The sequence below is a fragment of the Nothoprocta perdicaria genome, unplaced genomic scaffold, assembly GCF_003342845.1.
Source record: "Nothoprocta perdicaria isolate Ctin4 unplaced genomic scaffold, notPer1 scaffold_15, whole genome shotgun sequence".
Classification (NCBI taxonomy): Eukaryota; Metazoa; Chordata; class Aves; order Tinamiformes; family Tinamidae; genus Nothoprocta; species Nothoprocta perdicaria.
The window spans coordinates 65,951-83,581 of record NW_020454649.1 but is presented as its reverse complement, the minus strand read 5'-3'; the positions used below and the strand labels follow the sequence as shown (position 1 = coordinate 83,581).

Genomic DNA, 17,631 nt, shown 5'->3' with positions numbered 1-17,631 from the left:
GTTGTAGAACTTGAACTCGGTGCTCACGAAGGTCTTGCCAGTCTCCCTCGACTTGAGCTGCAGCACGAGGCCGAACCAGTCTGTGGGCGAGAGGCGGGGCCTGGGCGCGGGCGCGCGGCGGCGCGGGCGCCATGGATTTCCGCGGCAAGAAGTACGAGCGGGGCAGCAACTGGTCGGACCCGGAGGTGGGCGAGCTGCTGCAGCTGTGGGCCGACGAGTCGGTGCAGCTGGAGCTGGAGAGCTGCCTGCGCAACCAGCACGTCTTCAACCGCATCGCCGAGCTGCTGCGCCAGAAGGGCATCCAGCGCACGGGCGACCAGTGCCGCGAGAAGATCAAGAAGATGAAGCTGGAGTACCGGCGCATCAAGGACCACGGCAAGGCGCCGCTGCGCGGCGGCCGCGCCTGGAAGTTCTACGAGCTCATGGACCGCGTGCTGCAGAGCCGCCCCGCGCTGCCCTTCGGCGCCGTGGTCGCGCCGCCCGTGCTGCCCGCCGCCGTGGTGGCGCCGCAGGTGCTGCCCGCCGCCGTCGTGGACGCCTACGGGCCCTTCGGCGCCTTCGGGCGCGCGCCGCACGCCCAGCTCAGCGAGGTCAAGTGCGAGCAGGGCCACTCGGAGGAGGGCGGCCTGAGCCCCGAGCGCCCCGCGTCGCTGCCCTTCCAGCAGGGCTCCCCCGCGGAGCGCGACGCCGACGGCGCCTTCCTCGAGAGGGCCCAGAGCGACTCGCCCGGCTCCCGGGGGGAGATGCCCCTGGAAACCAGCGCGTCGCCTTCAGGTAGGGGCGGCGCGGGCGCCTGCCCTGCTCCCCTGGGAGAGCCTCCAAAAGCTCCCAAGGAGGACGGTGGCCGCTTGAGCGGCTGTCGGCAGCGCGTGGCACGCTGGTGATGCAAGGCTGGGTGCTTTGCGGCGGGCTGCGCCGCGCCGACGCTGGGGCCGGCGCCCGGGCGCTCTGCACAGCGGCACCCGCCGCGCGGAAGCAGAACCTGCCCTCGGTCCYGGAGCTCGGTGCCGCTTCCTGCAGGAGCACGGTGCCCGCCGGCCGGTGAAAGGCTCCTCTGCTCTTCCAATGTGTTTTGGAGCTCATTGCTCAGGACACTCAACAAAGAAGGATACTGGGAGTAGTCACTGCTGGGCTTCCCAACCCACTGATGAGTGCTTGGGAAGAAGCCTTTGCAAGTCGCTGGGAGGGACTGTTGACCCGTTGAAAGGAAAAGAGATTTATTTGTATTTGTAATGGACACTGCAATCCACAGCTTTCTTGGCTGCCGAGAAGAACTGAATCTGGGGAGCACAGGGATGATWTCAAACCGGTTTAGGGCAGGTGGACGGAAGAATGCGGCATGGCTGAGAAGAAGAGATGATAACCCGTGTGGGGATAGTTTTGGAGGCCAGGAAGCGGTTCTGGGTGGCCTCCGTGGTGAGGGTTGTGTGGTTAGCCYGGTGCAGAGCTGGAGGAGCGAACTCGCAGCCACTGAAGTTAATTCAGCGGTTGAATACTGAGCTGGTTCAGTGCCCGGCAGGATAAGGGGAAACTCAGTATGTGAAGCCAAATGAAAACCCCATGCTTGCTGCAGACTTGCAGCATGTGCCTGATGGTCTTACTTCAGTTTTCTTGTAAGGTTTCTCTGTGGGTAGTTTGGTATGAAGGGTAAAAGCAGGCAGCAAGCGGGTTCACACTGGTTTATTTACTGCGTGTGGATGCATATGTGTTCTTTTCTTCTCACTTTTGAATGTGTTCAGGTTTCAGTGAGCCCAGCATGGCAAACTCGTCGCGGATCCAGAACGTGGTGCCCCGGCCGGGCTTCTCCGCCTTGCACCGCCTGAGGAAGAAGCGGAAGGGGCAGCGGGTGAAGGACCCGCTCGACGAGCTCCTGCTGAAGACGCTGGCCTCCCAGCGGGCCATGGAGGAGCGCTTCCTGCAGCTGGAAGAGCGCCGCTTCCAGCGGGATGCGGACGTGGAGGAGCGCCGCATGCAGCTGGAGCAGCGGCGCCTGGAGCTGGAGCGGGAGCACGAGCTGCGCATGTTCAGCGTCTTCGCCCAGGTGCTCAGCATCCTCAAGCAGGGCCCCGAGGGCTCTGGCTCGCGGGCGCCGGCTCCGCGCGGGGCTCCGGGCGGCAGCCCCGCGCGCGCCCCGCGCCGCAGCCCCTACCTGTCGGCGCGCGGCCACGTCGCCCACGTGCTGCTGGGCTCCGCCGAGGAGGGCTACGCCGCTTACCACGCCGACAAGTACGACGAGGAGAGCAACCCCGACGTGAGTGAGGCGGCCGCTGCAGCGCCGGCGCCTTGGCGCTCGGGAAACGCTCTGTCTGAGAGAGCTGCTGGCAGATCAGCGCTGTTTGCTTTTCTCTTTAAACCTCACAAATACCTGCTGGGTCAACCTTGTGCTTTAGTGAAAGCGGTGCAAAGTAGCTGTGCAGACAAAGCGAAGGTTTGAAGCTCCTGTCAGGAGCTCGCGGCCGTAGCAGCCCCTGCCATTCACCTCTCGCTCTTGCTGATCACTGGTTATCTGCTTGTTGCTGGTGATGGTGCAAGAAACAGAGCACCCCAGTGGCAAACATTGAGATAGAAATGTGGCTTTCCAAGGTAACTCTGAGGACTCTGCCCGCCTGTTTCCCTTTTGCTCCTTGCTTGGATGTAGCCTGTCACACACCCCCTCGTGGCATGAACGCTGCATGTTCATCACGGAGAGTGCCATTCAGTAGATACAGTAAACACAAGTAAGGATTTCCCTGTGGATTATTTTTAAATGGATGCTGCATTCAGATACCAAGCAACTGGGCAATTTAAAATGTTTCATTATTAGACCTGACTTTAAGATGCAAACACAGAGCACCTTTTCCAGTGAGGTGCTCGCTGCCTTTTCCACTAACTGGGGCAGATAGAGGCAGTAGACTCCAAATTAATACCTAAGACTGGAGGTGCACTTTAATAACATGATAAACAGGCAGAGTTTAGATTTCTGTACATATGTTTTGCCCAATGTCTTCCAATTCRAAAATATGTTAGAAGATTTTAACTTTTTATTTATTTTATTTACTTTGTGAGCTACACTGATCCGAAGCCTGGAAGTGCTGGATCACCTCTCCAGAGGTGAAACTGTTAGTGTTGCACTGAGGAACAGGGCTCGGGTGTATTGGCTCAGGAGGTGACGTTTATGTGAATCGTGTTTTGACTTTTCTTGATAACCTTTTCTGAAGCAGATCAGTGAAGGGGTAGCTAAGGCGAGGTGTGCACTTGTGTTATGTGTCTCTAAACAAAACTTTATTTCTTTTTCTAGGGTATAATTAATTTTGGCACTAGTGAGAATAAACTCTGCTTTGACCTGATGTCTAAACGGGTAAGTCAAATTGCAAAAAGAAATATGCTACGTAATTCTTCCTTGGTGTTTATGCTTTTCTTGAGTTATTACCGAAGCTCAGATTTCTCTGGTAAATTTTTCTTCTCATTTTTTTTTTAATTTATTGTTGTCCCTTCTCCATCCAGCTATTTGCACGTTGCTTTACATTATTTTTCCAGAAGGATAGGAACAGAGCTTGTTTTCCCCTTCATTGTGGGTTTACCTCTGGGGATGTGTTTGGCTCACAAAACCAAATGAAAATAGGAAGCATTTTATTTTCTCCTGCTGACAGTAGTTGATTTAATACAGAGGCTTCAAAATTAGCTTTGAACTCTCTTTAATTTCAAGAATGTTCAGATCTTGGAATGGAGACGGTTGACTTTGTTCATCGTAGAGTGGCACATTCCGGACATCCAGTTCTAAACTTACCCAGAATCTGAGAGGGTGGCATCAGTGAACTCTTCCATCTGTTGAATTTCCTTGAAATCCTTTGAGCTGGGTCAGCTGCTGGCTGGTCACCTTGTTCTGTTGCATCGGGGAAAGGCACAGTGCTCATGGCATAACTCAAAAAAGGAAGAAATCCCAAAGAAAACAAAAGCACCGTGCCTTAGGGAAATGCTTCTTGATTTTCATTAAAGTTATTGCCAGGTTCGGACTCCTCGGTGGGAATACTGCCACCTTTCCTACCTGCAGTTGTCTGTGGGAGGGCAGGGGCCGCAGTTCCTGGCAGCCGGTGTCTGTGGCGTGAATTTCAGCGCAATTCCCATTGCACCCCCCTCAAAATGTTCCTTGTTTCATTCCTGCTCGCCACGGCGCTGCTCGGGGCGCTACCCCACCACGGGCCTTGCAGCTGAAGGAGCAGGTAAGGCAGAACCAGCGCCCGCAGAGGCCCCTTCTGGGCTCCCCAGGTTTTACCTTCCTTCATTCACTCTGTCCTGTCCCCTTCGAACCGACCAGGTCTGCAGGGAGACCGCGGTCCGTTGTGGCTCCGTTAGCCTGGTTGTGGAAACGAGTTAAGAGTTCATCAGCAATAGTCAGATGGACCATCACGCTTGTGGCARCAAGGTGAATGAATACAGGTGCTGTGTTCACCTTGTTGGCCAGCACAATCTGGAGTGACAACATGGGTTGACTGAATGCACTGCCAACCAGGACCAGAGGACACCTCAGTTCTTGCTGTGGGGGCAGTAAATACTGTTTCCACTGGATAAAGTAGTGTATATTTGAGTTGGCCTGTCTGCTGTTCTTAGCCCTTGCAGCATCGCCTTTAAGGATTCTCATCTTGATTATTGCACAGCAATTTTTGGCCAAGTCTGCTGAGGTGCTCTGTGCTGCATTCCCTAGAGAAGTTTAGGAGAGAACTAAGGAGGCACAGTTCTGTGCTCCATAGGCTTCCAGGGGCATCTACAGATGGATAAAGGAAGTGTAATCCTACAAAAGCAGGCTGTAATTCTGCATGGGACGAGGATGGTGCCGTTAACCTCCAGAGCCCGGCCAAGCCGCCGGCACACRGATGCCGAGCGCCGGGTTTCCTTGTTTTGTGATAACCTTTCCCACTGCATGTTCAATTTCCTGCCTCCTTTGTGGCTGTCCTGCCTACTTATTTCCTCCCTCCCCCTTTTAATATCAACTCATGTATTTGTTTAGCACGAAGTGTTTGGAAGGTGCACCGTATGTGGCATTTATTTATTCCCTTTTCTCTGCCCTGGTGTCCCCTGTGCTTCCCCTTGCAACTTCATAGAACTGGATTATACGAAAACCTGATATTTACAACTTGAAAATAGTCTGATACAAAAGTATGTAATTTATGAAAATATAAACATAAAATGGGCCACAAAATAGCTTCAAGAAGATAATTGCATATTTTTCTTATCCTTTGAATGTTCCTGTTATATTATAAAACTTGCCAAACTTGTCAGAATTAAGAATTGGAAGGAACTGCAGTAACTGGAACAGAGTCCTAAATTAAAGCTGGAATTTATTAGGAAAAAATCTATCAAAAACTTTTTTAAAAATATGTATATATATGACTGTAATTAAATCCTTTCACCTTCTGACAATGTGGACCTGAGTTTTCACGATTCTAGAGCTTTGATGATGGAGATGTAATTCCCATCTGAAAGCTGTTGGTTTCCAAACTTGGGTGAGTTCATCCTTGGGACTTTTTAGGTTGCCTGATTTGGTTCAGAAGGTCTTTTGCAGGCGTCTTCCTAAGGGGCTTCTTTTTATTGCCCRTGTTTGCATCCTTCTCATAGACTTCTGGGCAGTGAAGAGTTTCTGTATTAATTTTGGTGTTCAGTGTCTTTCTAAATCCAGTTTTAAGGCTGTTGAGTGCTGTGTGTTTGCATGTGTATCCAGGCAGGTGAATGTCTGTGCATGGATTCTGCCTGTTTCTGTGTTTCTGGTATCACAGGCTGTGCTTTTTAATGTGTCATCTTGTTCCTCGCAGCTGACACAGGCTGATATGAATCTCATGGAGCCGCCACTGCTTCAGTATCCTGACTGGAAGGGACACATGTTGTAAGTCTTCTCATTTCTGTGGTGCTTCRCTTTTTGCGTACTTGTCTGATGAACAGAATGGATAAATACAAACCATTTCTGCTACTGTGGTTAGTTAAAATTTTTCTAATTGATCACCCTACCAGTTCATCCAGTTGGCAGTCCACACACGTGAGAGAAGATGCTAGTTTTCTAAAGCAAACACGATCTTACAAGCACTGTRTGTGTTAACAAGTTAGGTAGCTCAAAACAGTTCTCTGAAATATAGTGAAYGCTTAGGGACTTTAATTCTTTTGTCCTGTGTCTCGATTAAAGTTCTTCAAAAATGCATCTACAATTATAGGCATCATGAGTGACCCCTTTGCCGTGTGTAGAAGTCGCGCTTACGGCATGTGCTTGAGCTCTCCTGTTTTCCAGCTGCATTCCTCAGTCCTTTCTGTAAAGGAGCGTTATTTTCCCGAGAGGTGCCCGTGGGCAGCCCGGCCCCTTGCAGAGTGAGCTGAATGGATATTTGCTTCTGTGTCTTTCTCAGCTTGCGGGAGGAAGTGGCTCGATTTCTGACCCATTACTGCAAGGCCCCTGCACCTCTTAAGGCAGAAAACGTGGGTAACGCTCTTTCCTTTGCTGTCCCTTCTGAAGTAGGGCCCTTTGTTCTCAAACAGTTTCGTATTTTTTAAAACAAATGATTAATTGTAAAAATAATAGGTTTTATCATGAATAGAAGAGATGAACGACAGGTGTTTTAGTAGCTTTTGATGCATACTTCAGATAGCACATGCCAGTTTTCCCTTATATCTGCCTTATTCTTTGCTCCTGTGTCTCAACCCCTCATAYAGGGCATCGCAGTAGGGCTTTATGTCTCTCTCTCCTGATTCAGCTCTGGCACCTACTGTGCTCCTGTTCCTCAGTCTTGACTGTGGGTGCCCCTTGTGCCAGCCTACTTTAATTTGTTCTCCTGTTGCATCTCAGGACAAATTCAGGAACTGAGCTGCAACTAGTTTTATCCTGTAAACCCAGATGCTTTCAGACCTTTTGTCGGGAAGGCGCACAGAGAGCTGAGCCTTCCCAGGGCTGGCTGATGTGAGAGCGGTGCCGCTGGGCTCCGGAGCCCGCGTCCCGCCCAAGGCACCCGGGAAGGCGCCGGAGCYGGTGCCCAGCTCCACTCCTGGCCGCAGTAGCTCAGCAGAAGGCAGCACCTCACGTGGGCTGGAGCCATCACGGAGCCGTTTGCAGATCCTTGCCTCTCCAAGGCAGCAGATTGTCCCTGGTACTTGGATTGAAACTCATGGGATCTGTCAAGCTTGCCCTTGTCTGAGGCAGCTGTTCCTACTTCTGCACAAATTTGGCAGGACGTAGGCTCTGCTGTTACCACAAAGGGAAGATACCCCAGATTGGCTGATGAAAAATACTTGGCTTGTCTGGCAGCTCAGAACTGCTCTGGAAATGTTTTCCCTAATTAGCACCCACTCTTTCACTAAGTACCATATTGCTTATCAGAATCCAGAAAGGCACAGGGTGGTGTGTCTCTGAGGCAGAATACAGCATCTCTGTTAGCCCTGGCACAAGTGGGACTTCAGCAGGAAAAGTGTGGGAACCTCGGTGCTAGAGGATTGGGGATCAGTGATCTTGCTAGACATTGCCTTGTAGTGTTCTTCTATGGAGGGGTTTATGACTAGTGTGTCTCTCTTGCTTTCACAGGTGATTGTACTGAATGGTTGTGGCTCTCTGTTTTCTGCATTAGCTACAGTCCTTTGTGATCCAGGGGGTAAGTGGGTGACTGGGAGATGTTTTTTAAAGTTTATTTTGGGGAGGAGAGGTGCGGGGGGTGGAATAATGTTACTCAGTTTAAAAAATATTGTATGATGAAAGTGAAATAGTGGAATTAGCCTAGTGAAGCTCTTGTTTCCTGCAACGTCATACTGAAAAATTCATCCTCTCCCCAGTCTACGAGTCCCGTCCTTTGTGTCTCACCTTGTCCCTCTCTGCTGCTTTGGTGGTGCTGTGTGTTTATTTTTCTTATATTAACTGTGGGCTAGACTAATGTTTCCTGAAATACTGAGAATGGGTGGTCAGTCCTTGCAGAAGATTTATATATATATAAAAATATATATAAAGGAAGTGGGCAAAAATGGGTAACATGGAGGTGCTTCCAGGGGGCATAACTGTTAAGAAAAGCTTTCGTGTTTGTCTGCAATACTCTAGAGGAGAGGGAGGCCGTCACCTGTGGATCAGCAGCTTTGTTTCCTTCGTTGCAGAGGCTGTTCTGATCGCCACTCCCTTCTACGGCGGCATCACCCAGAGCGTGTTTCTGTACGGCAACGTCAAGCTGGTGTATGCCTACTTGGACAGTAAGGTAGGGACTGAGGGAAAGGAGTTTGGGCCTTTGCAGCTAAAAATAATTGACGCTGGAAAACGCCAGTCTCTGGGAACCTCTGGAGCAGCCCTCGGAACAGGGCTAAACAGCAGCCTGTGGATGTTTGCACAAATTATTGTTAGGAAACTGAGGCATATAATTTTCAAGAAACCTATTCAAGGCAAAAAATCTGGCTGCCAGTCTTTTCCCTGTCTTTTATCTTACTCTCAGTAAATGTGTAATAATGGCCCTTGAGGGAGAAAGAAAAAACAAAGGCCATAACGAGCCTTGAAGACAGAGCTATCAACTGTCCTACTAAGGATAGTCCCAGGAGTGGAAGAACACATGAAAATCTTACATTGTTTCAGTTTTTCGGAGAATTCTGTGTGTGTGGCCAGGCTACTATAAACAACTCTCTGATTTTCTTTATTTATTCTGTCTGTAGTATAAAAGGATAAGAGCATGGAAGCTAGGTCATTATTGCTGAATTGTATTTTGTTTTGGGAAACATTTCTTGGGGCAATGGCTCATGGCAGGCTGCTGAACTAAATGGGTCTCTTTTCCCTTTGTGGTGTCTTTCAGATCACTGGAACCAGCACTCGGCCCTTTCAACTTACAGTGGACAAACTGGAAAAGGCCTTGCAGGATGCCCAGGCAGAGGTCAGTGCAACTCAGCTTCGTATTGCCAACTAGCTCTATAATGTACTTGGGTTAACCAGTTCCAGAAGGGCCTGAAGCCAAAAGCATTTTCCAGGCCTAGCACTTGACATYCTCATTGTCCATGCAGAAAAGCTGAGTTCCAGCTGCTGCAAATCCCACTTGTACTTGAGGCAAAATACTTAGAGTTCTAGGAGGAATCCGAAGATGTCACCAATGTCTTATTTGGTCGCATGACCTTAGCTGCAACAGAAAGGGTAGAGCGGGAGTGGCAGGCTMTTCACAGAGCACAGGACGGGTGTTGCAAAAGTGTGTATTGGGGCATGCTGTAAGGAGCAGGGACTAGCTAGGGTTTCCCCTCACAAAGAGCAAGATGAAGTGCCCCAGAATGGCTGCTGCTCCTCAGTAGCACAGACTAGCACGAGTGCTTGCAGGAGGGAGCGAGATGCCAGTCTGGAAGATGAATGCTGATGACAATTACCTTTATGAATAGGTAGTCTAAGTCCTGAAACCTTGAATTTGCTACATTTTTAGATCAGTACTGGCTCTGATCAGTTTGGCTCCCAGCCAAACATGCCCTTTGGATGTGAGCAGCTGGCATCCAGGGAGCTCTAATGCCTGTCTTGCTTGCCTCACTCATGGGCAACCTCAACTAGTCTGTAACTTCCTAACTCCTGACGGGAATTTCTCTTCCAGACCAAGGAGAGCATCTTTCTCATAAATGGGTTAACTATTTACAAGGCTCATGGCATTCTCCAGCTCTTCAATACCATAGGTTAATTCTCTGGTATATCCCTCAGTTGACGTTGCATTTTGCAAAAAAAAAAGAAATTTAATCTGTGGCTAAAAGTTTTCTCAGTTTTCTCATAAAATACCTAACCTTTGAGATGAGAAGTGATGGGAACCTGAGTTACATTGAGCTTAATGACTCTTGTGTCTCACTGACCGCTCGAGCAGGTTGAAAACTTTTCCTGTGGTGAATCTTCTCTTTCTGTTGCACTTCTTGTGTTCTTCAGGGTGTCACTGTAAGGGCCTTAATTCTTCTGAATCCCCAAAATCCCCTCGGGGACATCTACTCCTTGTCAGAGCTACAGGATTACCTGGAATTTGCTAAAAGGTATGTCAGTTTGGAAGAGTGAGGTATGCTGAGTCAGACGCAGTTTTCAGACTCTGTCAGATTATTCACTGTCCATTCATTTTTCTGGGAATATCTTTTGAGTCAGACCAAAAGCCCTGCTCTTTGCACGCAGCARTGGGCTTAAGAGAGGAGAGGGGAATAGTGGGAACAAGGGAGCATGGAGTGGCAAAGTAAATGGCATCAGTTCATATAAGTTATATTTATCCTCTTAGGAGCCCGTACAAACACTGTGGTCCTGTGCTGCTTTGCTGCTTTATTAGGAAACTGAATTCCCTTTCCCCCAGTTTTTCTGTATGTACACAGGAAAAAAAAAAAAATGAGCATGGGTTCCCAGCCTGCTTGTGGATCATAGATATTCTGTGAAGTTTTATCCATTCCGAGTAGACGATGGTGCAATTTGCCCTAGATGGGTAGCACATAGTGAGTTATTTTTCCCCGCGTCAGAAGCAGCACCCTGTCATAATTTGTCTCTTGTCCTTTTGCAGACACGAATTGCATGTGATAGTAGATGAGATCTACATGCTGTCAGTATTTGACGAATCCGCCACGTTTCACAGTGTCCTAGGCATGGACAGGTAAAATCAGCTCCTACTTCCCGGGCCATCTCCCAGTGACAATTCAACATGATGCCTTGCTGAGAACTTGTGACTAGAAGTTAAGTCATGAGCAAGCAAATTCCAAATCTGCCTTACATTGACTTTCTGTAGTTRCTGAATAGCAAATGCATTTTGTCGAGTGCAATCTAGCCAGGAAGGAGAGGGTAGCAAGTATTTTGTTGTGATACATTTTTCAATGTGGGCTTCCTTACTTGCTTCTGCCAGTTCCAAATCCTGGAAATAGATACTTAATTTCTGCAAGTGATACTTTCTTTGCTATCTAAACATTGTTACCTATTCCATGTGTTGCAATTGACCTTTCTGTTTCTGTTGCTGCTTACTTCGTTTTTTCTTACAGTAGTCATGGCATCAGAGTGTTATTAAAGATTTGAGAATATGTTTTATTATGATTTAATGAGATGAAAAGTTTTCCTAATCTCACCTTTTAAAAATACACTTTATTTTCTTTCCAGTTTTTGCCAATGGTGCTATATTTAGTTAACTGTTAATTCAGTAATGCTGAGGAAGAACTTCATTTCCAAAGTATTGGTGTTTAAAAAAAAGCAAGCAAGCTCATTTTAATCTTTGGAAAGTATGTTAGCGTGGGGCTTATTTTCCGTAGTGAATATACAGATTTTAGATGTGCAGGCTTAAAAGTCATGCAGAAGACTTGTGTATTAAATGTAGCACTCGAAGCAGGCAGCTACAGACCTGAAATATTTTTAAAAATTGGCTAAAACCAATTTTTTAGCTGCCAGAGTTGCTAGCTTCTGAAGTTAGGTCCTGCTTGAGTTTTCCCTACTCGACTGAAGTTGCCTGCTGCTCTGTCTGCCTCTCTGTTTGTGCAATGCTGCACTGGTGATCCAAAAGCTTCGGCATCGGTGACACTAACTGCCCATCTGCATCCTTCCACACACAGATTGCCCGATCCGCAGAGGACTCACGTGATGTGGGGAATAAGCAAGGTGAGTGCTAATGCGGGGCACCTCCCCGCAGGTGCGGCTGGCCTGGTGTCCTCAAGGCCCTTGTGGCAGGAAGATCAAGGCAGCCGTAGTTGCATCCCAGTCTTCCTGGGCAATGGAGTAGCCTGTCCGTGTTTTCTGCAGGATTTTGCTGTCTCTGGCATTCGCTTTGGTACTCTATACACAGAGAACCAAGACGTTGCCAACGCCGTGGCTTCTTTGTGTTATTTCCACGGGGTTTGCGGACCTGTCCAGCACAAGGTTGCCCAGCTGCTTAGAGACAGAGGTGAGTGAGTAGCTTAACCGATAACGCTCTGCTGCTCTGTGTGCCTCCTACCTCGGGGGATCCTCTCCCCACACTTGCTCAAACTGCCTCTCGTTCGTGCAGCTCAGTTAACAGCCTCCCACCATCCCGATGCTGCCCATGTAGCACGTGGCTGGCGGTCCTGCAGAAAGGCGCCTTCCTGCAGAGCTCCTCGCGAGCAGAATTAGAGGAGAGCCCTGAAGAAGTTTGGTAGTTTCATACACAAATGGTAGTGTCGCCTAGAACCAGCTGGGCAGAAACAAAAGAGTACAGTCTTGTGGGAAGAGGAAAATGATTGGATTTCTGGCTTTGTCCTGCTTGGAGTGCTAACACTCCACAGCAACTAGGAGCAGGGAACATAGGAAAACTTGCCCAGAAAAGCAGAGACAGCGTGATTGTGCACAGACAYGAAGCTGCTAAGTTCTTAGTCCTCTTGTTTGTTTTTGAGGCAGCAGAAAACAAAAGAAATAAGGTGAAATGGAAAAGGGTGAAATGGAAAAAGGCATTATGAGTGTTTTGAAAACCTGTACGCATCTGAATTCTTATTCAGTTTGCAACTTTTTTCTCTGTCTTCTCCCTCTGGTTAGACTGGATCAACCAGGTGTACCTGAGGGCCAACCATGCCCGCCTAAAAGCTGCCCATACGTATGTAACAGATGAGCTGAAGACACTTGGGGTTCCTTTTCTCAACCGCAATGCAGGCTTCTTTGTCTGGATTGATTTCCGAAAGGTTGGTAGTCTCAAGAAAGGAGGTTTCTCCTGGGCTGAGGGCAGGCACTTGGTGCAAAGGAGCCTAAAGGAGCRTTTAATATAGTGATAAATGTCTTGCTAAAGCTTCGTTGTTCTCTTGATGAGCAGAGGGAAAGGCTGACCAGCGTTTCTGTGTGTGCTCTTCCTTCAGTCTGTCTGTGCATTTACCTCCTCGCAGGAATCTTATTACTCTCAAGCCCCTTTCCTTCCCCTTTCTCCCTTTGTATCACACCTGCTGCTCTCCAGAGGTAGAAGGTGTCTCCCCAGGCCTTCACAGACCTCAGGGGAATCAGAGGTTCATGAGGATCTCCATGAGTTGACATGTATGTTACTGACCTCTGGTCCTTCTGCTGACTCTCCTAGTACCTTAGGACAGGGACGTTTGAGGAGGAGATGCTGCTCTGGAGGCGTTTTCTTGATAACAAGGTCCTGCTGTCCTGCGGCAAAGCCTTTGAATGCAGTGAGCCTGGATGGTTCCGCATTATCTTTGCCGACAAAATCCATCGACTACAGTTAGGTGAGTAATATTTCCTTCTCTTTTTCCCTCCTGCCAGAATTTCTAAAATACTCTTTAATCCTAAACTGTTCTATTGCTATTATTATTATCATCCTTCTTTCTTCCGTTTTCTCCTTTCTTATTCTTTGCTGCTTTCGTTTTTTCCCCAGATCTCACAGGCATTTGCAAACCCCTGTGGCTTGGTCTAACTCCCTGGTGTTTCTCTTCCTTACCCCGTACAGGTATGCAGCGGATCCGCAAAGTTTTGGAAGAGCGGGAGCGGGAGATCTTGGCCGAGGCCAAGGAGCAGCCGTGCCAGTCGGATCAGGACGGCAAAGCGGATAGCACGGACGAGGTCATTTTTGTGTCCCGCCACCAGGAGCCTGCCTGTGCTGGCAGCTCCAGCCTTGGGGACCTCATCGGCCTCCTGCAGCAGCAGATGCGCTCGTCCGACTGGCTGCAGAGAAATACGGCGGAGCAGTTTGCTCAGGAGAAGCCCGAGATCTACGACGTTTTCAGCAAACTGGTGGGGAAACAGTAGCGGTTGAGAGACCTTCAGGGGGCTTTCCTGAGTGGTGACAAGCCCTTAACAGCTCAACATTGACATTGATCCTCAGCAAAGGATATATTTTCTGTATAGCAAGAAAATTACTTTGTAAAGCCCATCCTCTAGCCCCTGTTTGAGATCTCTGATTTGTATTATATTAAGTGCTTTCCTTGGATTGAGGGTGAGGGTATGGAGTGGTGGGGGTCTCGTTTACCTGCTACCCCCTGTTCTGCTGCATCATTGTATTTTTTATTTCATTTCTAATGAATATGCTCTTAACTCTCTAATATGGTGCTGTGGTGTCATTTTTTTAATGCTGCTTATTAATTCCACCCTTTCTGGAAAGGGAGAGACTTAGAATGTTAGAATGTTTTATCTTTTCCTGAATCATGATCAGAGGCTATTAATTATTTCCATGTCAGCCCTTGCTTGGCCCCAGCTAAGCGTGCAAAAGCACACAAACCTATCCAGATGAGTGGGAGAGACTCCTAGAGCTGTGTTTGTTTCACTGAGTTCCATAAAGCTTTCCCTTCAGAGTTCAGTGCTTCCCGTTCTGATCTCAGATCGGGTAGTATCTAGCACCCTTCAAAGGCAGAATGCTTGTGATGGGCTCTGTGTGTCGGAGTCCAAATTACCATGGTGTAGGTAGCACGTAATTAATGCAAAATGCTTAGGAGCCTGCTACAGTGTGATGCTTAACGAAGGAGCCCATGCAGATGCAGCACATTAACCTCCTGGTCACTGAGAGGGCTGCAGGAGCTGGTGCTGAGCTTGGTGGCTGTCGGTCAGGGCGTCTCCCAGGCACCGACGGCGAGCGGCAAGTGGGCGCAGCTTGCGTGGGCTCTCGAGTGTCATAAACACGTAGCCCCAGAGAGGTCTCCTGGAGCGAGGAGTATCCGGCATGCGACGCAGCAAAACCCTTCTTGCACGGTTAATGTCCCCTGCAGCCATTCCTGTGGGAATGGCCTGCCTCACAGAGCGTTGTGCTGGTTGGTTCTGAAGCAGTTTGGATCACAACATGAAGAGCAGCACAAGCAGAAGAAACTACCACGAAAAGTGCCAAAATATGTGTACAGTATTTAAGAAAATCAGAGTGACAAGATAAAGAAACTCATTCTTCCAATTAATGCTTTGTTTATTACCAACTTACATAAATCACTGGCAATTGACTGATGATAAGATCCTATATTATCTGCAGCCAGCAAATGTACTTTAGTCTGACGTGGTTATAAATACATTTTTGTCCTCAGCTTGCTAGGATTAGCTATTTTTAGTAAATAGCCAGTCAACCTTATCAGAATCAAGAATCAAAAATAGTCTGGAAAAACACTGCAAGGAAATGCTATTTTTAGCAGCTCTGTCTATTCCCTGCTGCTCTCCAGCAAGGTCTGATTGCAGAACTCGTGCACAAGCGCCAAGTTATTCCAGGCCGATGCTTGTCGTGACCCGTTCTGTCCCTGAATCCCTCAGTACAGAAAGTCAGTTCAATTGATTAAAGATTGATTTATCTTCAAAACATGACGTGGAAAGACGTTAGGGATGGCAGAGAGTGCCCAGATGGAGGGTTTATGGCTTGGTGTGTCTGTAGTGCAGTTTCTTTGGAGGTAGCGMTTGCCTAACTGAATCTCCCCAAGCCCTTCCCGTTTGCCTTTTCCAATGGTCTCCTCTTTCTATAGACRGCATTTTTGGAAGGTGTTGCCTTGTACCCTGGCTGTGTGAGGCACCCACATTCACACGTGCCACTGCYTGGGTGCAGGAGACACATAAGGTGGCTCCGTGACTGCAGGTTTGTGTCCTGCACCCCGGTGGCCCCAGCAGAGAAGACGCGGCAGCGGGTACAGCAGTGATAAGGAGCTTAAAAGCAAAGAGTTCCCAGATGACTCCCAAAGGGTCATCTGAGGCAGGACATAAAAGGGCAAAGCAGAGAGAGAAGTAAAATACCTAATCTCCCGTGTACATTTATAAAAATTGATAGCCTGTTATCCAGATGGTGATGAATATTTTTACAAGCTATAAATGGCAACCTGGAGTCTAAAAATAGATGCTGTGCTGYAGCCTTGTCTGGCTCAGCTACGGCAGTGGAATACAAACACGCTCGCTGATGTGATTTGAGGGAAATCTCTAGCAAAACCGACTGTATTCTACATTTTCTTGAGGGTTTGAAATAAAAGAGCAGAGGCTGCTCGCATTTCTTTCATTTTAAGATCCTACTACAACTGCATTGTTCCCCAAAAGTTCCCAAGGGATGACAGTACCATCAAGCTYCCCAGAAGGCTGAGGCTGCCTTTAATGTTTCGTTGGATGCTCTTCCTGCTGCCCGGCAGAGCCGGGCGGCCGAGGCCCGTAGGGGCTGCAGCGGGGCCGCCCCCCTCTCCCCKCCGCGCCGCACGTGGAGCAGCCGGTGTCCTTGTCACACGACAGGGCCGCGGTGCCTCCCGCCCCCGCCTTCCCGGCGCAGCCGCATCCAGCTCCATTCACATCCGCGCGGGCGGCGAGCCCCGTTTCCGCGGGGCCCGGCACGTGACTGCGCCCCTCGCGATTCACAAAAGCCACAGCGGGCAGTGCGCAGGGAACGGGGCTCRCCCCAAACTGCTAACGCTCTAACAGACCACCATAGCTCGAGCTGGGAATGAGAACACTCACCAAACCTCAAAAGGGACAAAGGGTGCCTCAGTTGAACATCCATAAATCCTCTTTGTTGCTGGCTTTGAATGTTGCCTACGCAATGTAGAACATAGCAGTGGATGTGAGAGTATTTTTCCAGCTAAATAACGTGGGACCGCTACATACGTGAGAAGAAGCTGCGGGCAGGCAGAGGAAAGGCTGCAGTGACAGCATCAGGAGCGCAGGGTGTCTCCGTGTGGAGAGCAGCTTTCCCRAGGGGTGGGGAAGCGACAGGGCTGACCCGTGGCCAGCAGCCAGGGCTGTGCAGGATGCTGCCCTACYAGACAGCAGTCCAAGGGCCAGCATGCCACAGCTTCAGCATTGTATGTGAAAATCAAAATCAGTATTGAGAAAAGACAAAGGGTGGGAAAAAAAGCATTGCAGGTGAGCAGGCTGGCACAGTGCGCTGCGGGTGGTAAGGCTCTTGTAAACACCCCAGATCAGCAGGATGGCACGAGGGCTGTCTTGTCCCCCATCCTGTGTGCTCTGTGTCACCCCGGRGTGGCGGAGTGGGGCCTCCTGGACAGGGTTAGGTGGCTGAGGGGGCTGCGGCATGAGCAGCCACTGTGGAAATCCATCACGTAGGAGCCCTGCGGCTGCTGCGCTTTTCCCTGAAGACCTAAGGTTTTACACCATAGAGGACGGGCTCTTCAGCCAGTTCTTCTCTGTCCTTGTGCTGGCAGAAGGCAGGGCGGTGAGCAGGAGAGCTGCTACAGGGCGCAGGGTGATCCTGCTTGTGCCCCAGGGCGGCTGGGCTCACGTGGCTGCTCTGCGAGACGGGAGCAGGGCACACAGAACAGAGAGCTGCTTGGGGACAAAACTGSTGTCTGTCATTCAGGCACGCCTGGMGTTCCCCGTGACATATTTATCCACCCTTTTACACAAGGTCAGTTGTGAAGAGAGGGCTGGAGCTGCCCTGGGCGGGTTTGGGGAGGTCTCTTTTCCACCGAGGCCCTGGGATCTCACCCCTGGCAAGCAGCTCGCATCAGCAGCTKCGGAGCGGCCATGCAGGCCGGGGTTGCAAAGCGCTGCGGCGGCAGCAGGTGCAGGGCAGAAGGTGCGCAGAGCAGGGCGGCAGCAGCTGCCTGGCACGCCTCGGGCCGCGGCCGTTACCGCAAAGCGCGCACAGGAGCTCAGGCCACCACCGCCGCCCTCACGCTCCCGCCGACCGTTAACGGCCGCGCTCCCGCCGCGGGGCGGGGCCACGGCCGCCCTTAGCCCCGCCCCCAGCCCCGCCTCATTCGAGGCCCCGCCCCCTGAGCGGCCTCCCGCCGCGGCGGGGCGCTCGCCCGGCTGCCGCGGGCTGTGCGCATGCGCGCGCCGCCTGC

General features: G+C 50.0%; 1 protein-coding gene across 1 annotated transcript; it reads left to right on the top strand.

The window, feature by feature from the left end:
• Nucleotides 1-124: 124 nt before the first annotated feature.
• Nucleotides 125-13,926, top strand: ACCS (1-aminocyclopropane-1-carboxylate synthase homolog (inactive)). The gene is made up of 16 exons (XM_026034746.1): nucleotides 125-774; nucleotides 1,740-2,251; nucleotides 3,278-3,337; nucleotides 4,188-4,199; nucleotides 5,787-5,857; nucleotides 6,369-6,438; nucleotides 7,535-7,601; nucleotides 8,092-8,189; nucleotides 8,772-8,849; nucleotides 9,863-9,963; nucleotides 10,470-10,559; nucleotides 11,500-11,545; nucleotides 11,687-11,828; nucleotides 12,434-12,576; nucleotides 12,960-13,113; nucleotides 13,335-13,926. The coding sequence occupies exons 1-16, from the start codon at nucleotides 132-134 to the stop codon at nucleotides 13,631-13,633; spliced, it is 2,586 nt and encodes an 861-aa protein (XP_025890531.1). The 5' UTR covers nucleotides 125-131; the 3' UTR covers nucleotides 13,634-13,926.
• The last annotated feature ends 3,705 nt before the right edge of the window (nucleotides 13,927-17,631 follow it).

What these genes read in the sequence shown, in the direction of transcription:
- ACCS (XM_026034746.1), top strand. Translation starts at nt 132, where the DNA reads ATGGATTTCCGCGGCAAGAAGTACGAGCGGGGCAGCAACTGGTCGGAC. An exon ending in AGTGTCCTAGGCATGGACAG is followed by an intron (nt 10,560 to 11,499) that starts GTAAAATCAGCT and finishes TTCCACACACAG; the next exon opens with ATTGCCCGATCCGCAGAGGA. An exon ending in AATCCATCGACTACAGTTAG is followed by an intron (nt 13,114 to 13,334) that starts GTGAGTAATATT and finishes TACCCCGTACAG; the next exon opens with GTATGCAGCGGATCCGCAAA.